Consider the following 19,049-nt stretch of genomic DNA (forward strand, 5'->3'; position numbering starts at 1 on the left):
TACTGTACTCCAATTGCAAAAACAAAATAAATATAACCAAATGTTACATCTCAATGTTGTAAGTTGCCTTGGATAAAGGCATCAGCCAAGTAATAACTAGTAAAATATATATATATAAAATAATTTGTTAAAAAGGAGAATGCACTTCAGCCTGTTTTTATTACAAAAAGCATCTGATGAGCAAATTCTCAGTCTTGATAATTTATTGGATTTCCTGCAGGCATGCAATCTGGACGCCCTGACTTGCTCCCACGGACACTTCCTTTAGACGAAGTCACCAGTAACTTAGCAGAAATGAAACTTGATGTTTCATCGGGCAATTCTGAGTTGATATCACCCACTCAAAGGTATATATACATGTTTTTTTGTTTACATATGATGTACATTAGTTTATTTATAGAGTTTTTGTTTTGTTGGAATTAGTGTGCGAATGTACCATGTGATGGATTTGGCTGTATTTGGTCTTGGCGTCTGGAAACAGATTCTTTCTCCTTCATGACCCTGAAAATGATTACGTAAATAGAGAAAATGGATGTAGAGGTGAAATTGATAACTAGATATTACCAGTAAAACATGTTAAGTATTAAAGAGTTATCTTCTGAGCACAGCGTAAAGAAAAGTGATCTAACAATAACAAAAGTAATGGTTGTTTAACTTTACAGTAATATGATAAAATGGCACAGTGAATTAGATCATAGAAGTTCAGGTATGCAGAAGATAGTCCTTTGTGGTAATGCAAAAATTCTTCAGAGCACAAGTCCCAGGCTTGATGAAAAGGGATAGTTTTTAGCTAAATAAAGTGTATATCCTGTTGTATTTTTTTTAGAAATTTAAAAAAAATACAAGTTATTCAAATAATGTGGAATAAATAAGTATTTAACTCCAGCCTTATACAGTGCATCCGGAAAGTATTCACAGCGCATCACTTTTTCCACATTTTGTTATGTTACAGTCTTATTCCAAAATGGATTAAATTCATTTTTTTCCTCAGAATTCCACACACTACACCCCATAATGACAACGTGAAAAAAGTTTACTTGAGATTTTTGCAAATTTATTAAAAATAAAAACATTGAGAAAGCACATGTACATAAGTATTCACAGCCTTTGCCATGAAGCTCAAAATTGAGCTCAGGTGCATCCTGTTTCCCCTGATCATCCTTGAGATGTTTCTGCAGCTTAATTGGAGTCCACCTGTGGTAAATTCAGTTGATTGGACATGATTTGCAAAGGCACACACCTGTCTATATAAGGTCCCACAGTTGACTGCTCATGTCAGAGCACAAACCAAGCATGAAGTCAAAGAAATTGTCTGTAGACCTCTGAGACAGGATTGTCTCGAGGCACAAATCTGGGGAAGGTTACAGAAAAATTTCTGCTGCTTTGAAGGTCCCAATGAGCACAGTGGCCTCCATCATCTGTAAGTGAAAGAAGTTCGAAACCACCAGGACTCTTCCTAGAGCTGGCCATCCATTTAAACTGAGCGATCGGGGGAGAAGGGCCTTAGTCAGGGAGGTGACCAAGAACCCGATGGTCACTCTGTCAGAGCTCCAGAGGTCCTCTGTGGAGAGAGGAGAACCTTCCAGAAGGACAACCATCTCTGCAGCAATCCACCAATCAGGCCTGTATGGTAGAGTGGCCAGACGGAAGCCACTCCTTAGTAAAAGGCACATGGCAGCCCGCCTGGAGTTTGCCAAAAAGCACCTGAAGGACTCTCAGACCATGAGAGAAAATTCTCTGGTCTGGTGAGACAAAGATTGAACTCTTTGGTATGAATGCCAGGCATCACGTTTGGAGGAAACCAGGCACTGCTCATCACCAGGCCAGTACCATCCTTACAGTGAAGCATGGTGGTGGCAGCATCATGCTGTGGGGATGTTTTTCAGCGACAGGAACTGGGAGACTAGTCAGGATAAAGGGAAGGATGACTGCAGCAATGTACAGAGACATCCTGGGTGAAAACCTGCTCCAGAGCGGTGTTGACCTCAGACGGGGGCGACGGTTCATCTTTCAGCAGGACAAAGACCCTACGCACACAGCCAAGATATCAAAGGAGTGGCTTCAGGACAACTCTGTGAATGTCCTTGAGTGGCCCAGCCAGAGCCCAGACTTGAATCCGATTGAATATCCCTGGAGAGATCTTAAAATAGCTGTGCACCGACACTTCCCATCCAACCTGATGGAGCTTGAGAGGTGCTGCAAAGAGGAATGGGCGAAACTGGCCAAGGATAGGTGTGCCAAGCTTGTGGCATCATATTCAAAAAGACTTGAGGCTGTAATTGCTGCCAAAGGTGCATCGACAAAGTATTGAGCAAAGGCTATGAATACTTATGTACATGTGATTTCTCAGTTTTTTTATTTTTAATAAATTTGTAAAAACTTCAAGTAAACTTTTTTCACGTTGTCATTATGGGGTGTTGTGTGTAGAATTCTGAGGGAAAAAAATGAATTTAATCCATTTTGGAATAAGGCTGTAACATAACAAAATGTGGAAAAAGTGATGCGCTGTGAATACTTTCCAGATGCACTGTATATAAGCTCTTCTATGACCTGATCCTTACTGATATAAAGCTATTTAGACAGCATATGGAACACCTCCTATTTTTTTTTTAAATATTCTGTATTTTTGTATATAAACTTTTTTCATGTTCTTACTTTGAAGGTCAGTAGGTGTAGAGGTTCACAAGTCTGAAAGCATAGAGCTTAATGACACCTCAATGGATAGCCAAGCTAGAAGGTAAGTAATAGTACAATTTTGTGTTGCTTGTAGAGGTCATTGGAGCCTAAATATTCATTGTTTTCACATAAAATGTATTACTCTTTTCAAAAATAATAAGTATGTTATTCTTATTTCTTGTCTTCTTCCTTCTTGGCACTCCAGTGATTTATCAGTAAATCATGATGACCTTTACAATCAGGATGCAGTTTCACTGAATGACATTATGCCTGAAACAAATATCAGCTTTGTAAGTTTGTACTTAAGTTTCATTATATAAATAGTATGTAGCATGATTTTTAGATTTGCTTAGTATTTTTATAAGTGAACTTGCATGTTAAGTTTTGTCCTGCTTTTTTTAAGTATATTTGGATCCCTGTTATTCATTCCTATTCAAGAACAAACAGAAAACCCAGAATTGCTTTTGAATATTAGTACGACTATCTTCTGTTTCTTTTGCATTTCTAAAAAAATAGAGCACATTTTTCCTGTATTATGTAAACTGCAGAATAACGAGGAATACAACACTTAAGTCACGATCAGCATTCATATTTATATGTAAATCATTTCAGTTTAGATAAAATTTTAATTCTCAGAATGTGACTTTTTTTGTTTTAATAGGTGTTTTCCATGTTTACCCTTTAGCCACTTGTCCCCAAATCTTTCCTCCAACCAAATCATCCTTTTCCTTTTGTTCAACATCTCCAAATCACCTTTAGTCTGCTTCTCTTCATCATGACACCTATCACTTCCACACCAAATCTTACTCTTATTTCTGCATTCTTCCTAATCTGTAACACTCCTCACATAAACCACTTGTCTTTTTTTATTCTTTTTTTCTCCCAGCTTTCCTAGCATGTTCCTCTTTTATTGGCTGTATCATACTCCCATAGAGTATACTACTCCTCTTGCATAGCTTTCATAAATTTTAATTACCCTTTAATGACCAGATGACCCCTGTAGAAGTCAGAATGAAGGACAGCTTCTGGAATTTCCTCCATGCACCTTTCACCCTGGTTAACACTGCTTTGCTCTAACCTTCATCTGGTATCAACATATGTCAGCTAATGCTCATGTCACATTATGTGACTTTTTGTTGCGTGGTGTGTCACATTTGCTGAATGCAGTCGCTGATCTTGTCACTGCACTATGTCAAATTACACAAGTGACATGGGATGCGATGTTCAGGTTTACCGACTGAACACAAATCTTCCAGCCCAGTTGTACACGCTCCTTATTCTGAAAGCCAATAGGATACTGTCCAATGGAGCAAGCACTGTACAAAGGGTAAACATCTGCAGCAACTTCAGCAACAATCTTTGTCCTTTTTTATTTTTTTGTCCTTTTATAGTATGTAAAATATAAGACATCAGACCAGCAAGCTTCTATTTGTGAGGTCCATAGCCACCCTACTGCCTGACAGAGCCGAGGTTAACAAGCAGCAGTGTCTTTAGCAGCAGTCTCTGCCCTTTTTTTCTTTTTCTATTCTCTTTTCCTGCATAAAACATGAGACATCATATGAGGTTCTCTTCTGTTTGTGGTTCAGAACATGCATATTCCTTATTCCTTGTTGCTGCATTCTATGCATTGTACTTCCAGTTGAGCATTCTTGGGTTGTCTGCTCTCCCACGTACACAGCCTGCCCTTCTGACCAAAAAACCTGTTTGAGTTTATCCAAGCGAGTTACAGACTAGTTGGTTTCAGTCATTGGGTATTTCACATTGAGCAATAGAATTCACAGAAATGCACTGTCTCCAACTAAGATTATGTAAACCGAAAATTGCTGGAAAAATACCAAATAGGTCCATTACTAATACCTAAATTTACACTTTACTGCACTAGCATTCGGCACTGTTCTAACATACTGTCTACAAATAAAGATTGTAATTGACACTAGCAGACTACCTTTCACATAACTAAGTCTGTTATCCACCCAACTTCAACAAACAGTGCATTGAATTTAAATTCTCCCAACACCTCTACTGCACATGTCGCATGGCCATCCACTCCTATCTTCTGTGTTCTGTACTTTTGCGTCAAATCATCACCTTGGTCTTTTACAGCAGACATTAACCATTAATACATACCTACATTTTATAATTCCCTGCTCACTGCCTCCTTTAGTACCTTGTCTGATGCCGTTTCCAGATATACAAATGCGGGATGCAGCTTCTTTACCTTCACCAGATACTTTCTCTGCATTTGCATGAAAACGATTGCATCTGCTGTTCCCTACCTAGGCATGAAACCAAACTATTTTTGCCAACTTTCACCTCATATTGGATTCTTTTCTCTAACACTCAATTACCTTCATTGCTTGCTTTGAAAGTTGATCATTCAATATGACCCACACATCAGTGGATTATCCTTTTATTTGTATTCTGTAATTCCAATTTTTGGGAATTCTCTCTTCACACAGAAGAATGTGACCTGCTTGTGAACCATCAAATATTTTTTTTTTGTTACCCTTTTGTACCTTAACAGCAGGAGCTAAAAAATAAAAATACAATGTGGCTGAACTACACGGAGATAAAATGTTTAAATATCAGTTTCAGCAGGCAAAATTAGAAGAATGATCCAGAAATGGTCAAATGAAGAATTATTTGCTGGTATGGCTGAAAAGGATTGAAAAAGTGTCCAAGAAAAATTTAAAGGGGGGAAAAATGTGTTCTGTTTTTTCCATGTTGTCATACATATTTTATATAGATTGTGATGCAATGCATGTGACAAACATACTGTAATGCCATATGACTTTCCTATTTGTGCATGCCACAGATTTTGGCACATTACCCTATACAGGTTGCATATACATGTAATTAAAAATAAATAAATAAGCATCTTGCAGTATAATCTCAAGCTTATTTAACAGCAATTTTATGAAAATTGTGCACAAGTTACAGACTGATGTAGTTTCTGTTTTGTGATTTGTTTCAGTGAAACTCTAAAGCCAGCACTGAAATGTGCGATTATAGTTTGCCATTAAAACAGAATTCTACTGGCATTCTACTGGATCAAAAACGTCCCCGCTGCTACCTTCTTTAAAAAAAAAAAAAAGAGAGAGAGAAAACAAAGAAGTTTTATTTATTATTTTGCCGTGTCCTCTTCTGGCGGAAGATCAGATGGTTAATCTGAGTTGGATAAACAGCACACTTCTGATCTCCAACTCATCTCAGAAAGTTCTTCAGGAATTTCTTGGCTCTTTATTTATCCAATTTTATATTAAAACTAAATTTCCTTCATTGTCTTAAATGCATTTTAGTGCTATGCCTTGGGTATTGCAATGTGCCATTTGAAGTACTGAGCATTTCTGATAGTTTTGTGATATTTTTCAACAGGAAGGAAACATTTTCACTGTGAAGTAATGAAATTTTCAGATTTTTTTTTTCTTCAAAAATGCTTTTGATTTACTTTCATAATTGTATGGATAAAATGGTTTAATGGCATATTCTACAGCAAGGGTTCCCAAAGTGGTCGATATTGACCCCCTGGGGTCGATTTGAACTTTCTAGGGGTCGATAGTTTCAATGAAAAAATTTGGGGGTCAACGACAGCAAAAATAGACCCCCTTACTACTGCTATTTGTTTGTTACTTCAAAATATCTATGATTCCAATAGGTACCTAATTAAGAAGTAAAATCATTTAAAAAAAACACATTACATACCAAATTTGCGAACGAAAAGGTAAAATTTGTCATTAAGAGTCACACGTAAGAATGCATGAAAATACATGTAGCACAAACATGTCTGTTCATTGTCTTATCGAACAAATCAAAGCAAGTGCGGATATGAAAAACCATTGCATGTAATTAGGGGGTCGACGGTTTTAAAAGTTTTTGGTAAAGGGGTCTGCGGCTGAAAAAAGTTTGGGAACCCTTGTTCTACAGCATAGTTTGTATGGACTACGTTTCTTAAAGTATAGCTTTATATATGTGGCTTGATTGGACAAGTTGGATCTTATGTGTTTGCCTATGTTTGCAATATTTTTAATGGATCAAGAATGTCAAGGACTCAGCAGGAATGAAACAAATTGGAGTATTTGTAACATGAAAGTTTGTTCAACAATCCATTGGACTCATCGTTTACTCTCCAGATGTCTGTGTTTAATAGATCTCTTGCAGGGTTGGCTGATTTTTTTCTTCAATCATGGCTTCATAGTAGGGACTCAAAGATTTGATCAGGTAGATGTCAGTGCATCTAGCTTTTAGAAGAAAGACAGCAGGTTTCTGTCTCCCCCAAACACTGCCTGTCTCATTCTGGTTAAATGTTGGTTTTCATCATTTAATATGCATGGTTTTTTTTTTTTTTTTTTTTATAAACAATCCAATCCCTCCATTGTATTTTCTGAACTGCTGTACATCTGCATAATCAGTTCTTCATATCACAAGTGCCAGTTTTGTACTTTATCCTCACCAATTTTATATTTCTTGATATAATTTGTATACAGTAGATGTAAAATCAACTTAAATTAATGTGGTTGATGTGAAAAGATAAGCAATTTGTTTTGTCCATTATATTAGTGAAGGTTCCAGACAAATAATCACTTGTTTATTGAAAGTTTAAGTCCTTAAATGGTTTTTCTTTTTTTTCCTTCCATATTAACAATATTTGCAATGATTGCTTACATAACTCATTCCTAATTATTTGTAGATAATTATGCTTTGTGATTCATTGCTTTGTTAACATTGATAACTAAAATAGTTTGACTAAAATAGTTTTGGATTTGCCAAAAAGCATCAAAATAAGAAGATGGAATATTAAAAATAATTTGATTTCAGGTCCTTGCTTCTTTAGATTTAATCTACATGTCACGTCACGCTTTCATTCAGTGTGAAAAATATGACATTTATACACGCCACTTTCTGTTGCAGAGTTTTGATTGTTTAAAATGGTTTGGATTTGTTTAGCTATGTATGCTTTTTGTTTTCACACAGGCGTCCGATTATTTTAAAATTATTTTCCCTTTTATATTGTTGTAAATACCATTGCTGGTCATTTTATGGAAAATTATTTTCTGTTTTTAAATTATTATGGAAGAATAGGTCAAAGGTGTTTGATGGCTATTTTTAATTCTGTCTGTCAGTTTGTACAACCAGCTGTCAGTCTTGTGCCAGAAAGCACTGTTCTCTGAAACAAGTGATGGTTCAGTTTATTTGAGAGTCTCCTTGTTAAGCACTAAAACACTAAATCGTTAATTTGGGAGATTAAAAAAGGTGTGTCCTATTTTTTTTGGAGATACCGTTTTGTAGTTTTCTTAAATGTTTTTACTGTTTTTCATCATTTGCCAACATATTTTGAAAAGGTTTTGAAATATTTGTGAAATACTGCAAATTTAAAACACAGCTTTTGCAAGAGAAGTCTACCATTAGAATCTATTTTTTTTAAACTGACAATGCCCCTTTAATTACTTTTTAAACTTATTTCTATATGTTTTATTTTTAGTATTTTATGTAATTATGGAACATTCATTGTTACGTCGTGTTGCAAATGTTTTTTTTTTAATTACAGTACAGGTTTTCCATATCTAAATTATAAAACAATTACTTAAATATGGAAAGACTTTATTATTATATTTGGATTGCTGCCTACACAAAGTCCTAAAACCTGTAGTTTGCAACAATTGAAAATTTTAAGGTCAAATGTACTGGTGCTTTGTAAAACTGTATATATAAACTGTTCTTAATGTACTTTTTCATATTTTATTGTAAATGTACAATAATATGTGACCAGGGTGGAGGACGAGTATGTAGATTAGGCAGAGGCAGCCATTGCTTATAGGGCACTGGAAGTAAATGTCCCCAGCTTGGAAAAAATCTTTGCAAAATTGCTTCAGACTCTATTTTGATATTTTGCACGTGAGCCCATGTGGCTTATTCTTTAGGCCTTTTGGACAGAAGCACAAACTAAAGAGAAGAATGTGTATAAGTAAAGGCACAGGTTTTTTTTTTTTTTTTCTTCGTATGGTGTTTTTAGAAATTTTAAATCAACAGTCTTGTGCGTTTGGATATTTTCAAATGTGTGTTACATAGAATGTATTTCAGGGGTGAAAACCTCACACTCCCTACTGTGCTTTAATATGTTTCAAGCTTTGTTCTGTCCCCCTCCACCATAGACATGTGTGGTGGAGTTGTTTTTAAATATTTGTGCTCTGTGAAAGGTTGTAATATCATCTACATTAGACACAGCACCATTTGACAATCTGTCACACCTACTTGCATCAATGTTAAGTTTTCTTTTTAATGCTGCTTTGTATTTTTTTTTCTTAAGGATATTTAACCTCGAAACTTTGTCATAATTGTTCAGCTGTCTTGTCACTCACTTAAGCTGTTTAGTGCTTTCATTTAGATTGTTCTTTTCAATACAACCTAATATCTAAGATAATAGTTTTACTTCGCAACTGGAGCACAACTATCCTTTTGGGTGAGGTATAATTGTCCAAATACATGTAATTTTATTCTTTTTTTTTTTTTTTATAGTTTCAAAATCATAAATTATATCCAATAAACATTTAAACACCTGTTTTTTATTTAATCATAGCAATTTCCCTTAATTTGGGTTATTTTCAAACAAAATAACACAACACGTTATAATTTCAAAGTGGCTTAAATATTTTAATGACAGAAAAGGAATGTTTATATTAATACCACTGTCAGCTTATAATGGTGTTATTAACAATGTGGTTAGTTCCTTCAGTTCATGCTTTTTTTTTTTTTTAATTCCAATTTACAGTATACTTGCAAAGATTCAAGGTTTACCCTATTATTTTAATTTTGGTATTCCTGAAATAAAAAATATTTCTGTATCTAAAGTGTGCTGCCACATAAAAAAGCCAAGAAAGTAATTCTTGGTAATTAAAAACCAGTAGTGCCACTATAACTGCATCAATGCAAGCCCAGTGGTGTTAAATATGGAAGGGAAGCAGTAATTTGAAGGGCTCTCTTTTTAAACTGGTGCATTTCTACACTTATACTGACTGCCAGCTCATTCTCTGCTCTGTCATGCTTAATTTATTCATGAGCAAGCCGACATGTTATATATGTTGTTTCTCTACAGTATATATTTATGGACTTTGTATTCTAAAATGTTAGCTTTGAAAGTAATACACATACACAAGGGCTTGGTGGGGTGGTAAAGTTACAGGTATATGTAGTATTATTATTATTACTGTCATTAGAAGTTTTAGCATCTATCAATATTGTAATTATTAATAAGCAGCCTGCATTACATTATATTGTTTTATGATCTGATGAGCAAAATATACATTAACAATTTTTGTGGGAGGGAAGCAATGTACTTGTTGACAAAGCTTTTTTGTCTAGTGTAAATTGATTACCCCCATTCCACCTCTGACTATGCTGATAGTGTTCTTTTAGTGGATTACTTTAAATAAAACAAGCATTTTGTGAAAAGATATCGCTTCTTGTCTCATCTTTCATTTGTATTCCTGAGACTTTCTATGTATGTTTTGAGAGTAGCAGCATTTAGGCAATTATCTTGTTTGATTTGGAGATCTACACTTTGGAGTGGTTGAAAGTGTTTTTATTTTTTGTTTTAAATTTCCAGTTAGATTTCCAGATTAGAGGAGCTAATTAAGATATCTACTGGTGATGGTGGTCATTGCTTTCTGTTTGTGATGTTAATAATAAAGTATTGTTCCATTTCTGCTTCTGACAATGATACTTTCTTAGTGCTGTATGACCTATTTTAAATTGTCAGTGAAAGGTAACCTTAACACTGCTGTGTACTTCCAATCTTAGAAAAGTAAATCAATAAGACATTCCACTGCTTCTGTTGCTAACTGAAACTTGGGTCCATTGTGGATGCATCTAGTCACCTTCAGGGTAGTCTTCAGTTCTTTTTCCTCCCACTTTTTAATGTCCCATTGAATGACAAAACACTTTGTTTGCTTTTCCATTATATATGGAATTGAATTAGGGCATTTAAACCAAGTAACATTTGTGAAATAAGGCATCATCCTGATGCTTTTCATAGCTTTTAAAGTACCGAGTTTGGTTTAAAGGTATAATTTTAGTACTGTCTCTTCATGCTTTTAAGTACAGTAGTAGTATACTGACAACTGCCAACGAGTATACATTTTAACATCTGTCCATCCAATTTCCAAACCCGCTTATTCCAATAAAGGTTGAGGGGAGATGCCAATCCACCTTAACAGAAGGGTGCCGTTTATTTTTTCAGACCCAGAGTTTGTGTCTCTGATCCTCCGTTTGTGGAATTTGCATGTTCTCCCTGTGCCTGCATGGGTTTCTTCCGGCTGCTCCAGTTTCCTCCCAAAGACATGAAGGGTGGGTGGATTGGTAATGTTAAATTGGCCCTAGTGTATGTTTTTAGATAGATGGATCTTTATTTGTCCACAGGGGGAAATTTTGGCTTTTCACAAAAGCTCTTTAGTTAAATACATTTGTTACTTCCTCCAGGAAGTCCAGAGTTTGTTGTAAATCTGAGCTTGCCCTTTTAATTGACCTGTTGATTTGGTGGGCCTCTCTGAAAGTGATGTTATCAGCCCAGCACACCACAACATAGAAAATTGCACTGGCCATCACAGAAGATATTAAGACAGGTGCCCTGTGTAGAGGAATTTTTCCTGCCTGATCAGGATTATGATCACTTGGAGAAAGGTTTGGTATATCACTTTCAAGTAACTCAAATCTGTTATAATTCAACTTCATAATCATCATTTTGGGGGAAAAGGAAATGGAAGAGAAGACATGAACGAAGATAAAAATACTGCCCTGGGAATGGAACTGGCCCGTGGTGTTAAAGGTAATCAAATCATTAGGGTAACTGCTTGCTTGTTTATGCCATTTTCTGCATGATATGACTTATATTCGTAATCTGTGAAAAAGCAATATTTCTAATATTCCTAATTACTAATCCACTATCTCAGAAATAAATGCTGCCTCAAATAGTTATGTACTGTAATAAAGTTCAAGAACAAAGGTCCTAGTACAGTAAATGCCCTTATTTTGATATTGCAATTTAATTCCTAATAAGGTATGCCTGATGTACTTCATGCACAGGTAGGACTAACAAATTCTTTTCATTGTACTGTAATTTATAACATACCAGTCTCGGATGCAGTTAAGTATCATGTTGGGCACATAATCTATCCTGCAGTACCAGTTACACTGTCGAGGGCTATTTCCTGTTGTGTACAAGTAAGCCCGTGATTCGCTAGCGAATCGGAAATCAAAGAATGGCAATCAGTTTCTGTTCCGTCCGATATCTGGATGGATGACATATCATGGAGGGTGGGTGCGTCTGGGGAAATGTCATTTAACTACATAAGCATATCTGTAGTAAAGCGGTCTCGTTTTGTGGAGACGTGATTCCGTTGCCTTTGCTGGATCTAGTACTAGCACAGTGGATTAGAGCAAGTGTAGCTCACAGGTTGTGTTGTTTGGGCGCTACGTACTGACTCTGGGGAGCCGCTGCGTTTGACTCTGGGGCGGGCGCCACGGCGCATTACGTTGTGTTATTTGGACACCACCTACCGACTCCGGGCGGGCGCCACAGCGTTTTGGGACGTCGCTGCGTTTGACTCTGGACTCTGGGGCAGGCACCAAACTGAATGACCGTTATGTGATCTACATTACTGGCACAGTGGATTAGAGCAAGTCTAGTTTACAGGTGGCGGGCTCGTTGCAGTGCGCGTGACATCCGGTTTACAACCTTCTCGTTTCTGTGTTTTCTGTGGCTGAGTCGTTAGCTATGGGCGGGCTCGTTGCAGTGCGCGTGTGCCTCGATGCGCCCTGTGTCCATATCCGGTGTACAACCTTTTTTGTTTTCTCTGTGGCGAGCTCGTTGCAGTGCGCGTGCGCCTCAATGCGCCCTGCGTCAATATCCGGTTTACAACCTTCGGTTAGTAATATGGATCAGTCCAATATAGGGCCCATTTGGATAACTCTGTTTAACCTAACATACATGCCTTTGGAGGTATGGGAGGAAAACCCACTGAAATACTGGGAGACCACAAGATACAATAGTGAAAATAAACAATAGAATATGGTACAAGATTATTGAAGGGCTACATCAGTGTGCATTTGCTTGAAGGGAAATAAAAAGGTTGGAAACACAATTGTAACCTTTATTATATTTTCAATTCAGTTTTTCACAGTACTGCTGAAAAAAAACAATGTTTAAACATTAAAAAAAATTTAAATACCAAAATTTCACCCAACTCACACTGCACCCGACCTCCTTGGCCCCTCCCATAGGTGGTGAGCCCATGGGAAGGGGGACCCACGTTGCCTCTTCGGGCTGTGCCTGGCCGAGCCCCATGGGTGCAAGCCCAGCCACCAGGCGCTCGCCATCGAGCCCCACCTCCAGGCCTGGCTCCAGAGGGGGGCCCCGGTGACCCGCGTCCGGGCAAGGGAAAACGTCGTCCAAAGTTTTTATTCATCATAGAAGGTTGTTTTGAACCGCACTTTGTCTCATCCCTCACCTAGGACCAGTTTGCCTTGGGTGACCCTACCAGGGGCATAAAGCCCCAGACAACAGAGCTCCTAGGATCATTGGGACACGCAAACCCCTCCACCACGATAAGGTGGCGGTTCGAGGAGTGGCCGAAGGCGGAGACCTTGGCGGTCCGATCCTCGGCTACAGAAGCTGACTCTTGGGACGTGGAATGTCACCTCTCTGAAGGGGAAGGAGCCTGAGCTTGTGCGCGAGGTTGAGAGGTTCCGGCTAGATATAGTCGGGCTCACCTCGACACACAGCTTGGACTCTGGAACTAATCTCCTTGAGAGGGGCTGGACTCTGTACCACTCTGGACTTGCCCCCGATGAGAGGCGCTGAGCGGGTGTGGGCATACTTATTGCTCCCTGACTTGGAGCCTGTATATTGGGGTTTACCCCGGTGGACGAGAAGGTAGCCTCCCTCCGCCTTCGGGTGGGGGGACGGGTCCTAACTGTTGTTTGTGTGTATGCACCGAACAGCAGTTCGGAGTACCCAGCCGTTTTGGAGTTCCTGGAGGGGGTGCTAGAGGGCATACCTTCTGGGGACTCCCTCGTACTGCTGGGAGACTTCAATGCTCACGTGGGCAATGACAGTGAAACCTGGAAGGGCGTGATTGGGAGGAATGGCCGCCTTGATCTGAACCCGAGTGGTGTTTTGTTATTGGATTTCTGTGCTCGTCACGGATTGTCCATAACGAACACCATGTTCAAGCATAGGGGTGTTCATATGTGCACTTAGCACCAGGACACCCTAGGCCTCAGTTCGATGATCGACTTTGTGGTCGTGTCGTCGGACTTGCAGCCACATGTCATGGACACTCGGGTGAAGAGAGGGGCGGAGCTGTCAACTGATTCTCCACCTGGTGGTGAGTTGGCTTCGATGGTGGGGGAGGATGCCGGTCAGGCCTGGTAGGCCCAAATGTGCTGTGAGGGTCTGCTGGGAACATCTGGCAGAGCCCCCTGTCAGAAGTAGCTTCAACTCCCACCTCCGGCAAAACTTTGACCATGTCCCGAGGGAGGTGGGGGACATTGAGTCTGAATGGGCCATGTTCTGTGCCTCTATTGTTGAGGCGGCTGACCGGAGCTGTGGCCGTAAGGTGGTCGGTGCCTGTCGTGGCGGCAATCCCCGAACCCGTTGGTGGACACCGGCGGTGAGGGATGCTGTCAAGCTGAAGGAGTCCTACCGGTCCCTTTTGTCCTGTGGGACTCTGGAGGCAGCGGATAGGTACCGGCAGGCCAAGCGGAATGCGGCTTTGGTGGTTGCTGAGGCAAAAATTCAGGCATGGGAGGAGTTTGGGGAGGCCATGGAGAACGACTTTCGGACGGCTTCAAGGAGATTCTTGTCCACCATCTGGCGTCTCAGGAGGGGGAAGCAGTGCAGTGTCAACACTGTATATGGTGGGGATGGTGCGCTGCTGACCTCGACTCGGGACGTTGAGTCGGTGGGGGGAGTACTTCGAAGACCTCCTCAATCCCACTAACATGCCTTCCAATGAGGAAGCAGAGCCTGGGGACTCGGAGGTGGGCTCCCCCATCTCTGGGACTGAGGTCACCAAGGTGGATGAGATATGCCCGGAGTTCCTCAAGGCTCTGGATGTTGTAGGGCTGTCTTGGTTGACACGTCTCTCCAACATCGCATGGACATCAGGGACAGTGCTTCTGGATTGGCAGACCGGGGTGGTGGTCCCCCTCTTTAAGAAAGGGGACCAGAGGGTGTGTTCCAACTACAGAGGGATCACACTCCTCAGCCTCCCTGGAAAAGTCTATTCGGGGGTTCTGGAGAGGAGGGTCCGTCAGATAGTTGAACCTCGGATTCAGGAGGAACAGTGTGGTTTTCGTCCTGGTCGCAGAACAGTGGACCAGCTCTACACCCTTAGCAGAGTCCTGGAGGGTGCATGGGAGTTCACCGAACCAGTCTACATGTGTTTTGTGGACTTGGAAAAGGCGTTCGACCGTGTCCCTCGGGGAATCCTGTGGGGGGTGCTCCAGGAGTATGGGGTACCGGACCCCCTGATAAGGGCTGTTCGGTCCCTGTACAACTGGTGTCAGAGCTTGGTCCGCATTGCCGGCAGTAAGTCGAACCCGTTTCCAGTGAGAGTTGGACTCCGCCAGGGCTGCCCTTTGTCACCGATTCTGTTCATAACTTTTATGGACAGAATTTCTAGGTGCAGCCAGGGTGTTGAGGGGGTCCGATTTGGTGGACTCAGGATTGGGTCACTGCTTTTTGCAGATGATGTTGTCCTGTTTGCTTCATCAGGCTGTGATCTTCAGGTCTCTCTGGATCGGTTCGCAGCTGAGTGTGAAGCGGCTGGGATGGGAATCGGCACCTCCAAATCCGAGACCATGGTCCTCAGCCGGAAAAGGATGGAGTGCCCTCTCAGGGTTGGGAGCGAGATCCTACCTCAAGTGGAGGAGTTCAAGTATCTCGGGGTCTTGTGAGGGAAGAATGGAGCGTGAGATTGACAGGCGGATCGGTGCAGCGTCCGCAGTGATGCGGGCTCTGCATCGGTCTGTCGTGGTGAAAAAGGAGCTGAGCCATAAGGCAAAGCTCTCAATTTACCAGTCGATCTATGTTCCTTCCCTCACCTATGGTCATGAGCTTTAGGTAGTGACCGAAAGAACGAGATCGCGAATACAAGCGGCTGAAATGAGTTTCCTCCGCAGGGTGTCTGGGCTCTCCCTTAAAGATAGGGTGAGAAGCTCAGTCATCCGGGAGGGGCTCAGAGTAGAGCCGCTGCTCCTCCGCATCGAGAGGAGTCAGATGAGGTGGCTCGGGCATCTGATCAGGATGCCTCCCTAGTGAGGTGTTCCGGGCACGTCCAACCGGGAGGAGGCCCCGGGGAAGACCCAGGACACGCTGGAGGGACTATGTCTCCCAGCCGGCCTGGGAACGCCTCGGGATTCTCCCGGAAGAGCTAGAAGAAGTGGCCAGGGAGAGGGAAGTCTGGGTATCTCTGCTCAAGCTGCGACCCGACCTCGGATAAGCGGAAGAGGATGGATGGATGGATACCAAATTTTCAGTTTCTAACATCATTTAGTAGCTAAGTATTAGTCTCATCTGTTCTTTACTTGGTTGACCACTTCTTACAGATATTATAATTATAGCAAGTAGTCTTTTTGGGTAAGTATTAATTTTGTACAATGTGAAGAGCTAGCTGTGCCAGGTTATTTGGAAGGCAGCAGGCGAACAGCAATATTAGGTCTCAACACAGATGTTTGGTGTATTTAAGGGCAGGATTCTGTCTTGGCCACTTAAAATCATCAGATTTCATTCTGTTGTTACTCTGGCAGAGTGCTTAGGGTCATTGCTGTGTTAAAAGATAAACTTCCTCCCCCGCTTTAAGTTCACTTCTGGGCCCACTAACAAGTACTCTTACAATTAACCTAACCTGCACATATTTAGAAATGGGGATGGAAAGAGTAGCCTCTGAAGACACTGGCAGACTCTACACAGATGGTGACTGTTACATGAATGGAACTCCCTGGAGGTACAGTATGAAGGAACCGCACTAATCACTGAGCCTGGTAAGATTAAAATAATATGTAAAACAGAAAAATAACTACCACAATATAGTGAAGATTAATACTCCCTGAATAGCAGCTGCATTATTGAATTTGTATTCCAAATTAATATGTGCAGTGTTCAGAAATATGAACAAAAATTGCACCATCACAACATAAAATAAAAAACACAGAATATTAACTTAAATCTCACTAGTGTAATAAACTCTACCAAAAAATAGAAACACTGCACAAAAATGACCAACTTAAAATTTGTTTAAAATCAAAAAAAGAAAGGTATGTTTGCTGCACTATACAAAAATAAGTAATGTGTAATTGAAATAACACAATTCCTGTTCTTAATACAGGAACCAACTGGAGAGTAGGAGCAGCAGCCTCAAATTCACATTATTTGTCTGAATGATTTCTGCCCAGTACCACTCACATCTGTCATCATGAAGTGCTTTGAGAAACTGGTGCGGAGTGATATCATCGCCTGCCTGTCTGTAGACCTGGACCCATTTCAATTTGCTTACATAGCAAAGATATCCACGGAGGATGTTGTGGCCACAGCCCTTCATGCTGCTCTGACCCACCTGGAGCAGCAGGGGAGTTACACCAGACTGCTCTTTGTAGACTTCAGCTCGGCATTTAACACCATCCTCCCACAACGACTGGTGTCCAAACTGTCAGATCTGGGACTTCCATCACTCACCTGCAGTTGGATATTGGACTTCCTGTCTGGTCACTCCCAGAGGGTCAGGCTGGGTCTCCACACATCCAATGCTCTCAGCCTCAACACCGGGACTCTGCAGGGTTGTGTGCTCAGCCCGCTCCTCTACACTTTCTACACATATGACTGTGTCCCCACTCACCATAACAACAAGATTATAAAGTTTGCGGATGACATGACGGTGGTCGGACTCGTCTCGGGCAAGGAGGGTGAGCTGACATACAGGCATGAAGTGGAACGGCTGTCAGAGTGGTGCACAGTTAATAACCTGCTCCTCAACACCACAAAAAACAAAGGAGCTTGTTATTGACTTTAGAAAAAACAAAACTGACTTCCAGCCACTCATCATTGGCGGGGCCTGTGTGGAGAGGGTCCTAGTGTTCAGGTTTCTGGGCATTGAGCTGGAGGATGACCTGACCTGGAGCGCCAACACCAAGGAGCTGCTGAAGAATTTCTGAGAATTCTCAGAAAGAACCATCTCCCTGAAAATCTGCTCCTTGCCTTTTATCACTGTTCCAGCGAGAGTGTGCTCGCGTACGGACTGTGTGTGTGGTACGGCAGCTGCACTTCCTCAGAAAAGAAAGCGCTCCACAGGGTCGTCAGGACAGCGGAGAGAACAATTGGTTGTACCCTCCCCACTCTGGAACAAATCTACACCTCCCGATGCCGCAAAAAAGCAATAGACATTTCACAGGATTCATCACATCCCGGTCATTGCCTCTTCCAGCTTTTGCCATCAGGCAAGAGATACAGAGCAATGAAAACCAGGACAAACCGCCTTTAAAACAGCTTTTATCCAAAAGCAATCATGGCCCTGAACTCAGAATAAAACTGCTCCATATCATTCTCCCAAGGTGCAATATAGACCTTAAGTCAACAAGTGCAATTTGTATATTTTTTAAAGTACTTTTATTACTATTCGGTTTGTTATTATTTTCTCTCTTCTTGTCTCTTTAACTCTTATGCCTCACACTGAGTTGACTGCACCTTCAATTTCGTTGTTCCTTTGTAAAAGTGACAATGACAATAAAGATCTACTGTATCTATGATTGGCAAACTCACACAGACCCTCAAGTATTTGTTGCAGTACAAAGAGTTGGTCTACTGTTCCACATAAAGAATTAACTTTTATTTCCATATCTCAACATATAGTTTTCCAGGATTGGCTCAAGAGTGTGATCATGTGGTAAATGGAGCAATTGTTGCCCTCCTACAAAATGTCTCCCCGTCTGCTAATCCTGAAACATTTGTCTCCATTTTCCATACTGTAATGAAAATGCATTTTAACCAACACACCATTACAATAGCCAGTGGTTTTTGGGTGCAAGTTTTAATTTGCCATAGTGACCTTGCCCATAGAAATGGACCTAATTCCAAAACATGGTACTGGCGCTACTTTCTCTGAAAATATGAATATCAACATTTCCATGTCTTTTCAGAAAACTGCATCAGAGGTGTTGTCATGACATTCCTGAGTAAATCAATTACTTCCCAGAACCTATTTGAAACCCCACAAAAGCTACTCATCAAGCTCTCTCCAGACCCATATCCATTTATAGGCTTTTACTTCACCCACTGCCACAGCAGGTGAGTTTTTGGATTGCTGGTGCTATTAGTCCTAGAACTT

General features: G+C 40.7%; 1 protein-coding gene across 1 annotated transcript in view; it reads left to right on the forward strand.

The window, feature by feature from the left end:
* Positions 1 to 19,049, forward strand: part of LOC114645523 (putative PIP5K1A and PSMD4-like protein) — a 148,305-nt gene that overhangs the window by 91,973 nt on the left and 37,283 nt on the right. Inside the window, exons 13-15 of the mRNA XM_051922585.1 lie at positions 221 to 347; positions 2,663 to 2,737; positions 2,882 to 2,966. Of these exons, the coding sequence (XP_051778545.1) occupies positions 221 to 347; positions 2,663 to 2,737; positions 2,882 to 2,966 (287 nt within the window). The remainder of the gene's footprint in view (positions 1 to 220; positions 348 to 2,662; positions 2,738 to 2,881; positions 2,967 to 19,049) is intronic.

This window comes from Erpetoichthys calabaricus, chromosome 2, assembly GCF_900747795.2.
Source record: "Erpetoichthys calabaricus chromosome 2, fErpCal1.3, whole genome shotgun sequence".
Lineage (NCBI taxonomy): Eukaryota > Metazoa > Chordata > Cladistia > Polypteriformes > Polypteridae > Erpetoichthys > Erpetoichthys calabaricus.